This window comes from Artemia franciscana, chromosome 12 (genome assembly GCF_032884065.1).
Source record: "Artemia franciscana chromosome 12, ASM3288406v1, whole genome shotgun sequence".
In the NCBI taxonomy this organism is placed as follows: Eukaryota; Metazoa; Arthropoda; class Branchiopoda; order Anostraca; family Artemiidae; genus Artemia; species Artemia franciscana.
In genome coordinates, this window is record NC_088874.1 from 35803203 (window position 1) to 35819578 (window position 16376).

A 16376-nucleotide genomic window follows, 5' to 3' on the forward strand; every position below is an offset into this window, starting at 1 on the left:
ATAGAGAACGTCAAAACATTACAACATCAAAAAACCCAAACGGCATAACAGTTTATACTAAAGATTGGATGCGCTGGTCACATTTTTCTTAATTTTTTAAGAAAAAAAAACGAAACATTGATTTGTAAAAGCATAATAAACAATGTTACAAGCGCTGCTGACACATAAAATATGACCTTAAATCAAAAATAAATCGAGTTTTCATAACTGTATTGGTATCTAAGCCGTGGGTAAAAGTTAGGTCAACAGTTTTAAGCTTGACATAACGGAATAGTTACACTTTTGTTACAGTTGTCTGAAAGAAAATGTTGATGCAAAAAAGTATGATAGAGAACGTCATAAACATTACATCATCAAAAAATCCAAACAGCATAACAGTTTATCATAAAGGTTAGACACGCTGGTCACATTTTTCTTAATTTTTTAAGAAAAAAAAACGAAACATTGATTTGTAAAAGCATAATAAACAATGTTACAAGCGCTGCTGACACATAAAATATGACCTTAAATCAAAAATAAATCGAGTTTTCATAACTGTATTGGTATCTAAGCTGTGGGTAAAAGTTAGGTCAACAGTTTTAAGCTTGACATAACGGAATGGTTACACTTTTGTTACAGTTGTCTGAAAGAAAATGTTGATGCAAAAAAGTATGATAGAGAACGTCAAAACATTACAACATCAAAAAACCCAAACGGAATAACAGTTTATACTAAAGATTGGATGCGCTGGTCACATTTTTCTTAATTTTTTAAGAAAAAAAACGAAACATTGATTTGTAAAAGCATAATAAACAATGTTACAAGCGCTGCTGACACATAAAATATGACCTTAAATAAAAAATAAATCGAGTTTTCATAACTGTATTGGTATCTAAGCCGTGGGTAAAAGTTAGGTCAACAGTTTTAAGCTTGACATAACGGAATGGTTACACTTTTGTTACAGTTTTCTAAAAGAAAATGTTGATGCAAAAAAGTATGATAGAGAACGTCAAAACATTACAACATCAAAAAACCCAAAAGGCATAACAGTTTATACTAAAGATTGGATGCGCTGGTCACATTTTTCTTAATTTTTTAAGAAAAAAAAACGAAACATTGATTTGTAAAAGCATAATAAACAATGTTACAAGCGCTGCTGACACATAAAATATGACCTTAAATAAAAAATAAATCGAGTTTTCATAACTGTATTGGTATCTAAGCCGTGGGTAAAAGTTAGGTCAACAGTTTTAAGCTTGACATAACGGAATGGTTACACTTTTGTTACAGTTTTCTAAAAGAAAATGCTGATGCAAAAAAGTATGATAGAGAACGTCAAAACATTACAACATCAAAAAACCCAAACGGCATAACAGTTTATACTAAAGATTGGATGCGCTAGTCACATTTTTCTTAATTTTTTAAGAAAAAAAAACGAAACATTGATTTGTAAAAGCATAATAAACAATGTTACAAGCGCTGCTGACACATAAAATATGACCTTAAATAAAAAATAAATCGAGTTTTCATAACTGTATTGGTATCTAAGCCGTGGGTAAAAGTTAGGTCAACAGTTTTAAGCTTGACATAACGGAATGGTTACACTTTTGTTACAGTTTTCTAAAAGAAAATGTTGATGCAAAAAAGTATGATAGAGAACGTCAAAACATTACAACATCAAAAAACCCAAAAGGCATAACAGTTTATACTAAAGATTGGATGCGCTGGTCACATTTTTCTTAATTTTTTAAGAAAAAAAAAAACGAAACATTGATTTGTAAAAGCATAATAAACAATGTTACAAGCGCTGCTGACACATAAAATATGACCTTAAATAAAAAATAAATCGAGTTTTCATAACTGTATTGGTATCTAAGCCGTGGGTAAAAGTTAGGTCAACAGTTTTAAGCTTGACATAACGGAATGGTTACACTTTTGTTACAGTTTTCTAAAAGAAAATGTTGATGCAAAAAAGTATGATAGAGAACGTCAAAACATTACAACATCAAAAAACCCAAAAGGCATAACAGTTTATACTAAAGATTGGATGCGCTGGTCACATTTTTCTTAATTTTTTAAGAAAAAAAAACGAAACATTGATTTGTAAAAGCATAATAAACAATGTTACAAGCGCTGCTGACACATAAAATATGACCTTAAATAAAAAATATATCGAGTTTTCATAACTGTATTGGTATCTAAGCCGTGGGTAAAAGTTAGGTCAACAGTTTTAAGCTTGACATAACGGAATGGTTACACTTTTGTTACAGTTTTCTAAAAGAAAATGTTGATGCAAAAAAGTATGATAGAGAACGTCAAAACATTACAACATCAAAAAACCCAAAAGGCATAACAGTTTATACTAAAGATTGGATGCGCTGGTCACATTTTTCTTAATTTTTTAAGAAAAAAAAACGAAACATTGATTTGTAAAAGCATAATAAACAATGTTACAAGCGCTGCTGACACATAAAATATGACCTTAAATCAAAAATAAATCGAGTTTTCATAACTGTATTGGTATCTAAGCCGTGGGTAAAAGTTAGGTCAACAGTTTTAAGCTTGACATAACGGAATAGTTACACTTTTGTTACAGTTGTCTGAAAGAAAATGTTGATGCAAAAAAGTATGATAGAGAACGTCATAAACATTACATCATCAAAAAATCCAAACAGCATAACAGTTTATCATAAAGGTTAGACACGCTGGTCACATTTTTCTTAATTTTTTAAGAAAAAAAAACGAAACATTGATTTGTAAAAGCATAATAAACAATGTTACAAGCGCTGCTGACACATAAAATATGACCTTAAATCAAAAATAAATCGAGTTTTCATAACTGTATTGGTATCTAAGCTGTGGGTAAAAGTTAGGTCAACAGTTTTAAGCTTGACATAACGGAATGGTTACACTTTTGTTACAGTTGTCTGAAAGAAAATGTTGATGCAAAAAAGTATGATAGAGAACGTCATAAACATTACATCATCAAAAAATCCAAACAGCATAACAGTTTATCATAAAGGTTAGACACGCTGGTCACATTTTTCTTAATTTTTTAAGAAAAAAAACTAAACATTAATTTGCAAAAGCATAATAAACAATGTTATAAGCGTTGCTGACATAAAAAAAAGGACCTTTACAAAACAACGCATGCTAAAGTCTGGGTCAACGTCTGGATCAACGGAGTTGTAAAGTCTGGGTCAACAGAGTTGGATGTGACATGATATGGATAGGTCACACTTTTGGCAAATTTATCTGAAAGAAACAAAATATTGGCTTATGAAAGCATAACAAAAAGAGTCATATCTGTTGTTGGCCCCATAAGCGACATAAGCAATAAAGTATTCAAAAAGTTAGGTCAACAGCTATTAGTTGATATAGCATAACTTATAATTCAGCTTACCAACAAGGGAGAAATCCGTTGCCTTTGGAAATCGGCTTTCTTCATCAATAAGAGCCAGTATGCCAAGAGGCTTACATAAAAACATATCCAAGACTGGCCGATTGTCAGAAAACTGCACCATCTGAACGTCAATACCTTCCGACATGTACTCCTAAGGCAGATAAAGTAAAGTTTTGAGAGGTCTAGAACGTGGTATTAAATAGAGAGATATTCACTGCGCCAGAATATAACTTGGGCACTTTCTTAGAAGCTGATTTAAACTTGCTTAAAAATAGAACAAGATCACTATTTTCGTACATCAGCGACAAGTATTTACCATTTTTATCAATTCAAAAAAAGCAAGCAAATTTAAAATAATTAATTTGGTAGGTTGACTGAATTTTAATGACCGAATGGTAACAAATGCTTCGTTGTACTTTTGAATATTGAATCATAATTTTACGAGGGAAAACTTAGGAAAGATGAATTAAACTCATGATGTAACTTAGGCTTTTTCTTAGCAACACAATAAAATAAGATTTCTATTTTTGTTTGTCTCAGACAAGTCTTTACCACTTCTTTAATTCAAGAAACGAGCCAGCAAATTTTCAAAAATTACAAAAAATTAAAATTTTAATTAAAATTAAAATTAAAAACTTATAAAAATTTAATTATAAAGATTATAAAAATTATTTAGTAATTTGATAAATCTGAGTTTCAGTAATAGAATGATAGCAAGTGTATTGTTGTGCGTTGAAAAACTGAGTTGTAAGTGTGCGAGAAAAAATATATATCAAAAATGACACTTAAACAAGTCAGCTTAATAAAACGCGAAAAAAATCACTGGTATAGAAAAGATTTCAAGTTTAAAAGGTTGCATAAGATATAGCTATATTGGATAGACACGATAGTTTGTAGCTTGAAAAATTCCAGCTAATAGCCCTTGCGCTTTGCGTTCCAAATTCTCAATATTGATTCTCAGATTATGAAGTTAAATATATTAGAAGGTGATTTATGGGATAAGAATAGACTTTACAATAAAAAAAATTAATCGTAAAAAGCAAGAAGACTTTGATACTACAAGAAAAATCTCAAAATACAATAGTGGCTTCCTTCAAGACCTATTCATATGCAGTCATAGGTAGACATTTATACCATAGTGTAACTAGCAAGTATGAAAAAGGTTCCAAGGTTGCAGTAGCAAAATTCGACAGAATTCTAAAAGCCGCCAAATCTACGAACAATTCCAAAAGCTGCCAAATTACGTAGTTTTGAAACGAATAATAGAAAAATCTTAAGAAAATCGCAGTTTTCAGGTATCAATAGACCAAAAAACGGGTCAAAGGGATAAAAATGTTTTTATTTTGTTGTTATCAGTACTTAAAACTGCTTGGTAAGTAAGTAAGTGTGACGGCACTAGACCCTCAAGGTCCAAACCGGTTGTACTGATTTCTGTTTAAAAGCTCTTCAGCCAGGAAGTGCAAAGGGGGGTTGGGGGCTAGTCATCCTGTGTGGTTTCGAAGATCCTTTCCCAGATTTCTCCAGGTACCCATTTAGAGCTGGGTCGACTCTGACTGAGTTTACACAGTCACGCCACTGACCCTTGTCCCAAATTTAACAACTGGCTACGACAGGGATCGAACCCTTGCCCCTTGGACAAAGAATTCTCAAACCAGCGCGCCAACCACTTAGACAGGACGGCTTAAACTGGTTGGTACAGAAAATAATACTGTTGCTTTGCTTGCGATGTTGTAAAATATAGTCATATAATAAAATATTATAAAATAATTATTTTGTTGCTTTGCTTTTACAACGCAGTAGATTTTGTCCTTTTTCTAAATGTCTGAACGAGTCATCAGCAGCAACTAAATTGACTCACCTGTTGCTCCCAAGTGAAAATATGCTGATTAAAAAAATATTGAACTTGTTCGTTTGCAATGTTGATACACAGCTGCTCAAAAGAGTTCGTCTCAAAATTTTCAAATCCAAAAATGTCTAATAGACCCACTGCCAGGGGTTCACCGCTAGAAAGAAAAGAGTGATTTGGGAAACAAAAATAAATATATAGAAAAAGCAATACCAAGGTAAGGAACAGTAAAAAAAAGCTATCATAGCCCAATTTCCTATTTTCTTTTATACAATTATTTTACATGATTCTTTCAAAACATGACAAAATAAAAAGTCAAATCAACCTAAGACGGATTTTATTTTCTATTCAATAAAAAAAACAAGATTTTTCATCAAAAACATCTTTATTTTCCACTTCCCCTTCTCTGCAGTTAGTGGGGCACTATAAAATCACAGAGAGCTTTTTAAGTTCTCCTTTTAAAGAAAATTACTACACATAATCGCTTTTGTAATCAACAACAAATAGTTTTATTTTTTAATCATTTATTTTAGGAAAAAATTTATTGTTGTATACAAGATCCTGGTTGCCGATTATTCTTCAAATAATAGATGAGACGAAAAAATTAATTGCTCTACAATTGTATAGAATAATTTTTCGGACATTATTGCCATGTCCTAGGCTAAACAAACTGAATGGTATATTTCGAGTAGAGGTTGCCACAGAAGAGTGGAGAAAGGACTAGTTGCAATCCCTTCTTCAATTTTGGTTACTATGGGTTGTGGTTGCAGCTACAGCTACAACCATGACCAGGGATGCAACTTTTCAAAAGATATTTGTGTTATATTATCTTCTCGAAAGATAAGTTTGTGTTACATCATCATATATATAATGATTTATCTTATTACTTCAGTCGCTATGGGCTATGATTTGTTCTTTAATATAAAAACTGGATCACAAGACCACTTAGTAACCATCCTTTGGCGTGCTCGAGGTTCATTTTTTTATTAAAGAGGGGTTTCCGAACATCTGGTTAAAGTTTTTTTGTACCATAGAGATTTTAAAAATAGGCCAACACTGTCTATACTTCCTATCTTATCCACTCCAGATATGATACAATACGTCCCAGTTATTGGTGCCATATGCTACTAGATAGTGCAAGAAAGTGGTTTTCTCTCTTTTTTTAGACGGGGAATCAAAACATCCAGTCAAAGGCTTTCAACTATGCTGATCCTAATGGTACAATTTTTTATTTTATTTGTAACCATTTTTAGGGGTTTCAAGTCCTCTTTTAATTATCTGTAGTCGTGTCTGCGGTAAAGATGAATCTATATAACAATAATGATTCCTGAGTCACATTTAAAAGAATTCTTCTCACTAGAAATTTACTCTATAAGACAAGTTTTTGGATTTCGGTTACTACGAGCCAATGGTTCGCCCTTTAACAAGGATAGCACAAGGATCCTCCAGAGTAGTTGCTGGTACATGGGGCGTCAAACCGACGTTTCAATTAATGGGTCTTTTTCACAGGGAGAAGTTGCAAGCTTGTCGCTCTTTACTGGGTTGTAACTGGGTTGCAGCCATGATCTCTCTATGTTTTGTCGACCTTTTCAGTTTTAGGTATTACGGAACATGTTTTCATTACTACTCATTTTCATGTAAGGATAATTTCAATAGCTTCTTTAATAGTTTTTTAAGGCCAGAACTAACAGCACTCAAAAACGAAGCGTTCTAGGCCAATTCAAAGCATGACTTAACGGATTTTATTCTTGGGCTCGTTGGATCGTCATACGGAATATTTTATAGATTATATTAAATTACATAAAATTATAAAATTATATGGAAAATCCAACCGAAAACGTTGTATCGGAGAACTCTGTTTACACATGAAAAATTTCTTATTTAATCAACGGGAGCTTCAACCTTTAATGATTTAAAGACAAATCCTCAACTTGTTTCTAATCGGTGTGTCATACAGATAGATATAAATCTAATCACATCAAATATAATACATTTAATCATATTAGATCATACAGAAATCTCTATCTGTAAGATACAGATATGAATGCAAATATAATAGTATTCTGCACACACACCCTAGGAGAGGCGTTAAAAAAATGCCATTCGACAGTTTTAGCTACTGATAATTTTTCTCTTATTTCTGTAGACTCCTCTGAAGGTCCTTTTTTCTATAAGCTAATTTTGCTACATTTAGAACTTAAAAATACATAGGAATTCAATTTCTCTCCAAATAAAAAATTCTTCTCTAACTTCTATTAACCCTTATAACACTAATTTCTTTCCTTACACTATTTTTAAGGTACTAGAACTTTAAAATGCTTCAAAATTCGATTTCAAAATCCCTCAATTTTTCTTTATAATTGTTTGATAGTAATAGATGTTTTACATCGGCTAATAAGGCTTATCCAATAGTTTACATGAAGCTTGTATTTAACCTGTTTTTGATTGGTGGATGATTTTTAGCAGTCTAATCAAAAATCCTTTTACATACTTCACAACGTATGCTACTTAACATAGGTGGCAGCTTGAATCAATAATATTATGCACTTTTGGATCAAGCAAAGGTTCTCATTAATTTAAATTATAGGGGTAGAGAGATTAAAAAGGAATCAAACTAGGGAGGTTGTGCGTAGAGGGACATGTGAATATACAATTTCGGAAAAGTTGACTACTTTCTTATCTTAAGAAAGTTTGGAGTTGTCACTGATTGCAGCAGAAATCCTTACTGAGGTACGATTTGGCTAAAAACAAGGTAAAATTAATTCAATTAATAATTTATCAATTTTGAAGAACTTTTACCATGCATTTTGTTAAAATTCAAGAAACAAAAAAGAAAGCTGATAATGCGATTGGCACGTGGCCATGAAAACTAGGTGGATTAGTTTCCCAAATCCAATATAATAAAGTTTATTTTTCCTTCAATTTTAAAGCAAAAGCAAAAATTAACTTTTAACTTTGTAATTTCGAAAAAAAACTTACTAAGCCTAAGGCTTAAACCAAGACACAAAATATTTTCCGATCGAATACTCAATAATTTAGACTGTTTTTTTAAATAATTTAAGCCCATTTGCCAAATATTTGTGATCGAACACTAAATCCTTTAAAACCAATTTTCCAAATAATTTAAGCCAATTTTCCAAATATTTTGTGATCAAACACTAATTCATGTAAGCCAATTTCCTTTTTTTCTGCTGTTTATTGAAAATGCTAGGCCTCAATTATTGTAGTCTTTGGTGAATCTTTTGATCCATTTTTCACCATTCATTCTTGCAAAATTCTCCAAAATATCCTTACCTGAATAGAAACACTTTGAGACTGTAACACCTTAAATCAAAAGGTTTCAGCTTTAACCCCTCATGACTAAACCACGACAACATCAGCATCGACAAAAACATAGAAATATCGTTAATCCTAAGAAATCCTAAGAAAATATACCAAAGTACGATAAAAATACATTAGAAATAAATTTGGACTATATATTTGCAAATTATGGGAATGGGGGTGAAGTACAGCGGGTCTCCATGCAAAACGTGTTTACAATTATCCTGATATTATGAAGTAAGAATTGTATCCTAATTTCACACTGTCCAAGTAAGTTCCCCCCCCCCTAATGAGCAAATATATAGCCCAAATTATATATTTCTCATATATTCGGTCACTTCTCTTTGTCCTTTCTCACGCTAAGTTGAAAGAACATAGCGAAAGAAACCGGTTTACAGTGCATCATTGAATGAACAATTTGAGCGGTAGGGGGTATATATACCCCCAATTTGAGCGGTATCTGGGTTCATACAATAAAACTGAAGCCAGCCATGAACTTTATTTTACAATTTTCTTCCGTGCCTCTTTTATTGACTTAGTCAAACTAGCTTCTAAACTAGTCACATTAGAGAGGGCCTTGTTATTAAAAAGGAAGAAGACTTACTAAATAATTCTTCCCAACGCTAGATGCTTATTGATTTGATGAACAATCCAGTCAAACAATCTACTGTATAGACCTTTTGCCATGGCATCCCTAGCGCATGTTGCCTCAGAAACAGTATTTTTTCTAGTAATAGTCTCACCTTTGGCCACAACACTGGTAGAGGTTAATGACTCGATTAAATCCTTAACTTCTACGGATAAAAGATTGGCAACTAGAAAATAAAATACATATTTGTTGACAAAATTAAAAAAATTGAACCTCAATACACTCAAAATATTAACGGCAAAAATTTACGGTTCTGTCCAAAATCTCCAATAGTTCTTACTTTTTATATGTAAGGAAATCAACTCCCCAAAAAACGTCTTGAACATCACAGTCATTATTAAGTGTTAGCAAATCAGTACAGCAGCCTGTTATAAGGGAGGGCAGAACCTCTCCCCTTATTAGAAAATCAAAATCTGAAAGCTTCAGAAAATTGCCTTATTTTCGAAAAAAGGGGGAAACACCCCCTAAAAGACATAAAATCTTAATAAAAATAACACCATCAGATTCAGCGTATCACAAAACCCTACTTTGAAGGTTTCAAGCTCCTATCTGCACAAATGTGGAACTTTGTGTTTTTTGTCAGAAGAAAGACCATGGATGCGTGTTTATTTGTTGTTTTTTTTGTTTTTTTTTCGCAAGGATGATTATGCCAACCCAGTTGTCCTAGAATTTCACGGGTGGGCTCATTCGAAAAGAAATTAAAAGTTCTAGTGGCTTTTTAAATTACCAAAAAATTGGAGGGCAACAGGGTCCCCTTCCACGTTCGTTTTTTCCCCAAAGTCACCGGATCAAAATTTTGAGATAGCCAGTTTGTTCAGCATAGTCGAAATATATAATAGCTATGTCTTTGAGGACAACTTAATCCCCACAGTCCCCGGGAGAAGGGCTGCAAGTTATGAACTCTGCCCATTGTTTACATATAATATTGGTTATTGGGAAGTAAACAGGTAATTTCAGGGTATTTTTTCTGGTGATGGGGAGGGCGTTTGTGAGGAGAGGGTTACGTGGGACGATCTTTACATGGAGGAATTTTTCATGGGGGTAAAGAATTTGGATGTCCCAGCATTATTTAAAAAAAAATCAGAAATTAAATAAAAAACAAGTTATTTCAACTGAAAATAAGGAGTAACATTAAAACTTAAAACAAACAGGAATTATTACCTATATGAAGGGGTTCGTCTCTTCGTCAGTACCTCGCTCTTGACGCTTAAGTATTTTTAGTAATTTCAAAAGAGCTATTTTTTCTGATTAAACGGCCTTTGTGATTCAAAGGGTTATTCTTAAAGAATTGGAACAAACTTCAAACCTAGCGTAAAGAGAAGTATTGACGAGGGGGAGAACCCCTCATATTACGTATATGAGGAAGTTCGCCCCCCCTGACAATACCTTGCTCTCTATGCTAAAGTTCTAATTTTGTTAAATGATGGCCGATATAAGCAATAATTTGTTTGTGTTATTTTCCGGCCAATCTTAGCATGTAATTTTACATTAAGCAGCTTCATAACTATGATATTTATGTGATAATAAACCAAAGACGTTGTATGTCTTCGGCTCGTGGTTGTCAAACAGTTCGCGGTAACGAACTGTAGCAAGGAGCGACCCGGCACAATAGTTACCAAAAGTCTTAAAAAATGAAATTTTGATACCAATAGTTACATCAAAAGAATCGCATTTTAATACTAATTTTAAATATATAAATTTCATCAAGTTTAGTCTTACCCATCAAAAGTTACGAGCCTCAGAAAATTTGCCTTATTTTAGAAAACAGGGAGAAACATCCCCTAAAAGTCATACAATCTTAACGAAAATCACACCATCAGATTCAACGTATCCGAGAATCTTCAAAGCTCCTATCTACAAAAATGTGGAATTTTACATGTCAGAAGACAGATAACGGATGCGTGTTTATTTTATTTTTTTCCCAGGGGTGATAGTATCGACTCAGTGAGTCCAAAAATGTCACAAGAGAGCTCAATCTAACGGAAACTAAAAGTTCTAGTGCCCTTTTTAAGTGACCATAAAAATTGGAGGGTACCTAGGCCCCCTCCCACGCTCATTTTCTCCCCAAAGTTACCGGATCAAAATTCTGAGATAACCATTTTATTCACCATAGTCGAAAAACCAAATAACTATGTCTTTGGGGACGACTAACTCCCTCACAGTCCCCGTGGGAGGGGCTGCATGTTACAAACTTTGACCAGTGTTTACATATGTTTTTACAGTGTTTACAGACGTTTTCAGGGGAATTTTTTTTCGTTTGGGGGGGAAGTTGAGGGAAGGGGGTTACGTGGGAGGATCTTTCCATGGAAGAATTTGTCATGGGGGAAGAGGATTTCAATGAAGGGGGCGCAGGGTTTTCTAGCATTATTAAAAAAAATGAAAAAAGAATTATGAAAAGTTTTTTCAACTGAAAGTAATGAGCAGCATTAAAACTTAAAACGAACAGAAATTATTACGCATATGAATTATGCATATTTTTAGTAATTTCAACTATTTAATCAACAGCCTTTGTGATTCAGAGGTCATTCTTAAGGAATTGGGACAAAATTTAAGCTTCAGTGTAAAGAGCGAGGTATTGACGAGGGGATGAACCCCCTCATATGCGTAATAAAAACATACGAATATAGAAGTTCGTAACGTAAGTTAATTCGTAAGTTACGTATATTTTTTACTAATGAAAACGTTTGTAAAAATTAAAAGTTCTAGTTGCCTTTTTAAGTAATTAAAAATTGGAGGGCAACTAGGGCTCCTCCCCCGATCCTTTTTCTCAAAATCTTCCGATTAAAACTATGAGAAAGCCATTTAGCCAAAAAATTAATATGCAAATTTCGTTTTAATTATTTACGTACGGAGAGCCAAAATCAAAACCTGCATTAATTCAAAAACGTTCAGAAATAAAAAAAAACTAGTTTTTTTTAGTTGAAAGTAAGGAGCGACATTTAAGATTAAAACGAACAAAAATTACTCCGTATATAAAAGGGGCTATTCCTCCTCAAAGCCCCGCTCTTTACGCTATTTTTTTTTACTGGTTTAAAAAGTAGAGTTCAGAGAGAGAGTCAAACTTTAGCGGAAAGAGCGGGTCGTTGAGGAGGAAAAGTCCCTTTCGTATACGGAGTAATTTCTGTTCGCTTTAAGTTTTAATGTCGCTCCTTGCTTTCAGCTAAAAAAACTTGTTTTTTATTTAATTATTAAGTAAAACCAAACAGGTTTTTTCCAACTGAAAGTAAGGAATAACATTAAAACTTAAAACGAACATAAATTGATGCGTATATCTTTTAAAGATCTTTTATTTCATTCATTTCAGTCATTTGAGAATTGCTCAGCTTGTGAATTTCATTTTCATAAAAATAGTTTCGACCTCTTTGGCCGTTTTGTTACTATGCCTTACAAAATTAGTTCCGCGAATATCGCTAATTAAATTTACGTGGATGAATTTTTCCATTGAGAATTTTCTCGTGGGGGAGCTGGATTTCTCGACATTATTTAAAAACGATCAGCAATTGAATACAAAATGAGCTTTTTCAACTGAAAGTACGAAGCAACAATAAAACTTAAAACGAACAGAAAATATTACGTAGGGTATATAAGATGGGTTGCCTCACCTCAAAAGCTCGCTCTTACGCTGAAATTTTCTTTTTTAAATTTTAAAAGAGGTTATTATTCTAATTAAACAGGCTTTGTGATTTAGGAGTGATTCTTAAACAACAGGAACAGAAATCAAACTTAGGTTATTATAAGGTTATTATTAATTAAAAAAGCAAAATTAACATGCAAATTTCATTTTAATTATTCATGTTCGGTGAGCCAATTTCAAGATGATGTCCCCTCCTCAACACCTCGCTCTTTACGCTAAAGTTTTTATTGTTTTATAAAGTAGAGTTATGAGAAAGAGTCAAACTTTAGCGTAAAGAGTAGGGTGTCGAGGAGGGGACAGTTCCTTTCAATAGTTAAAAAAACTTGTTTTTTTAGTTAATTATAGATAGGAATGGGGGCCAAATTAGTGGTAATGAAAGAGGGGTGGGTGGAACCTGTGGTAAAGAGTGATAAAGCTACAGAAAATAATACAGAAAAAGTGAAAAACTTTGTGACATTTTGGATGTGAAGGAAGACTTATTTTGCGAGGAAGAGGCAGTACTAAAACGACAAAAATAACAAAAATAGCCTCAGATGCTGATAGTGTGGTAAATGAATCTTTTTTTTTCAAATATGGAGGCTGTGAAATTATATATACATCAATTAAGATAATTAATATTATTTTTGGAAAAGGGGAAGTGCCAAGCGATTTTAGAAAAACTAACTTTTAACCAAACCTTTTTATATGAAAGGTGATAAGAGTAAGTGTGGCAATTATAGAGGCATTACCGTGGCTTCGGTAAGAAGCAAATTATTCAGTGTGATGATACTTTTTATACTTAGCGGTGCTGTATTTAAACTTTTAAAAGAAGAACAGTGACCAGTAATTCCTGAAGTGATTCAGATGGACCCCCAGGGGTCCACGAGAAACTCGACGGGGGGTCTCTACTGGTATCAGAATAAACAGGGGTTCATAATTCATAAACGGGGGAATAAGAACATTTACCAGGTTTGCATAATGAAGAACTAAAATGTTGGCTTGACTTCACCAATAAATTCAGACAGAAAATATTTTAAGAAGCGACTGTTAGGCGTAAAAACGGTAGTCTTATGTCACCGTGTCGTCCACCGACGACACCTAGCAGCGAAAAATTTGACTTACCAATTCAATGATTAGTAAGCACGAATCCCTTCAATTTGCGATCAATGCAGTCAACAAAATAAGAAGCATAGTCGTGCGATATTCATTATTATTATTAATTTTTAATTATTATTATTAATTAATTAATTTTAATTAATTATTTTTAATTTTAATTTTAATTAATTTAATTTTATAGTAATTATTTTTAATTAATTATTATTATTATTATTATTATTATTATTATTATTAATTATTAATTATTATTATATATATTATTATTATTAATTTATTAGCACAGTCGTGCGATAAAAATGATGAAGACTCCTAACGACTGCCCTTACATACTTAAGTACATACTTACGTTACGTACTTAGCATACTTAAGTCCGCTGGTTGTCGAAAGGTGTATATTTAAAAAGATTTTACTAAATCTTTAATCAATTTTAGAGTTTCTGGAAAGTAGAGATCCATTTTTAAAAGAAAACCCGATCAATTTAAAAGCAGAAATCGTGTATCTGACAGATTTGTCCAAAACATTCAATGATATTAACCTAAAATTGCAAGGGGGCATTTTTGAATCAAAATCAATTTGGTGGAAGTGATGAAAAACTTGAGAGTCATGGCTAACTGGAGTAAGGCCAAGACAGATAGTCTCAATAAAAAGCAAAGCTGGCATAACCCTTTTCCGTAGTTTTATAAAAAATATTGTCATTTCACTAGTTGATAGATAGTCTATCATCCATCCTAGGTCAGAAATAAGGTAGATAGGCATGAAATAAGGGTAATTTAAATAGCCAGACAGAAATGTTGGCAGCCTAAAAAAAAACTAAAAAATAATTTATTTTGTCTTTTTACCACTCCGAATGGGGGGTTTTCTAAAAAGCATATGTGAGAGATGATTGCTTTCTTGTGCTATGAATAGATGTCAAAAAAGCAAAGTTGGACGGAGTGGGAGATTTTCCGTTAATTGGAATCCTTTGTCCAAAGGACGGGAATTCAATTCCTGCTGTGGCTAGTTATTTGGTTTGGGACGGGGGTAAGTGGCGTAACTCTGTAAGCTCAGCCAGAATCGACCCATAGATAAATGGGTATGATGAGAAAGTGACCAGTGATGAAAGGGGAGGGGGGTTGTCATCCACAAAGACATAATTTCCAGGCCTTTCAACTACGGTGAACAAAATGGCTATCTCAAAATTTCGAATCCTAATAAGGGGATTTAATACCAGAATTGCCTCTCACTCAATTGGACTATCTCTCTTGGATTTTTCTACAATTAGCCAGACTTGATGCTCACAACCAGTCGATTTTAATTCAAAAATCAGTGGACTCGGTCGAGGATTTGATCAGGTTTTCTTTTAAATCTAGATCTCTACTTTCCAGAAACTCTGAAATTGATTTAAAAAATTGAATAAAATCTTTTTAAACATACACCTTTCTACAATCAGCGTACTTAAGTGTGCTCAGTTTCAGATGAGAAATCTGAGGAGAGTAAGCAGGAAAGGTTCACGAAAGCAAGGGTGGCTGGCCCCCAGCCATCCATTGCACTCCCTGACTGAAGGGCGTTAAAAAGGAGATTAGCACCGCCGATTTGGATTTTAAGGATCTAGTTCTGAATCTTTTTATTGAAAAAAAACTCAAAATTAATAGTTTAATATGTGGCCTCCGTAAAATATCTGGGGATGATAATGGTTTTTCTAAATAATTAAAGTTTACGTAATCCAAAATTACTGGAATGTTGGGTTTCTTCGAAAGTTGAAACTTTTTTTTCGATATAATACACTTCGAGCGAAATATTTTTCTCTTGTTCATCCATTTTAGATTTACTGTTTTTCCGTAAGGTCACTGTTCTAATTTGAACACTTCAAAATTTGATGGTTCATGTCCTTACAAGTTGTTATAATCGTTAATTGTTATAATTATTATAATTGTTATAAGTCGTTTCATATTTTACAAAAGCTTTTATCTTTGATACATTGTATAAAAATATATCTGAAAGTTTGATTCTTGTGTAATTCAGTGATCGACATGAATATGACGGACGAAATTCTTCATCAATTAGAACGCGGTCATTGAGCAGTTAGTTAAGACATCCAAAGAAATACGTGATTATGTGGATTTAATAAAATATCCATGAAAACTATATAAGTACTTTTAAATGAAACTTCAATTTTGCGTTCATTTTTGCCTTTTCATTAAGTTATGATATGACCTTATATGACCCTTATATGACCCACTGTGCAAAAACAAAGTGTATAGAAGGAGAATATCGTTACAATTGTTCTATGGTAATTATAGCCATGGTGGCTCTATTTCATCAGCAAGGATATGTGTGTGACCTCTCTAAATAAAGTAATCGAGTCTCATTTTATCGAAGAAGGACAGTATGTAACAGTGGCATGAGTTCGATACCGTCGGATGCTTGAAGATTTTGTTCAACTTTAGGTACTAAATAAACTACCAAAGTG

General features: G+C 32.9%; 1 protein-coding gene across 9 annotated transcripts in view; it reads right to left on the bottom strand.

The window, feature by feature from the left end:
• Positions 1-16376, bottom strand: part of LOC136034048 (myosin-IIIb-like) — a 165464-nt gene that overhangs the window by 44510 nt on the left and 104578 nt on the right. For all 9 annotated transcript variants that reach the window (XM_065715140.1, XM_065715139.1, XM_065715138.1 and 6 more), the window contains 3 exons: positions 9154-9364; positions 5241-5385; positions 3383-3533 (listed from right to left, as the gene is read on the bottom strand). In XM_065715140.1, coding sequence (XP_065571212.1) covers positions 3383-3533; positions 5241-5385; positions 9154-9364 — 507 coding nt within the window. The remainder of the gene's footprint in view (positions 1-3382; positions 3534-5240; positions 5386-9153; positions 9365-16376) is intronic.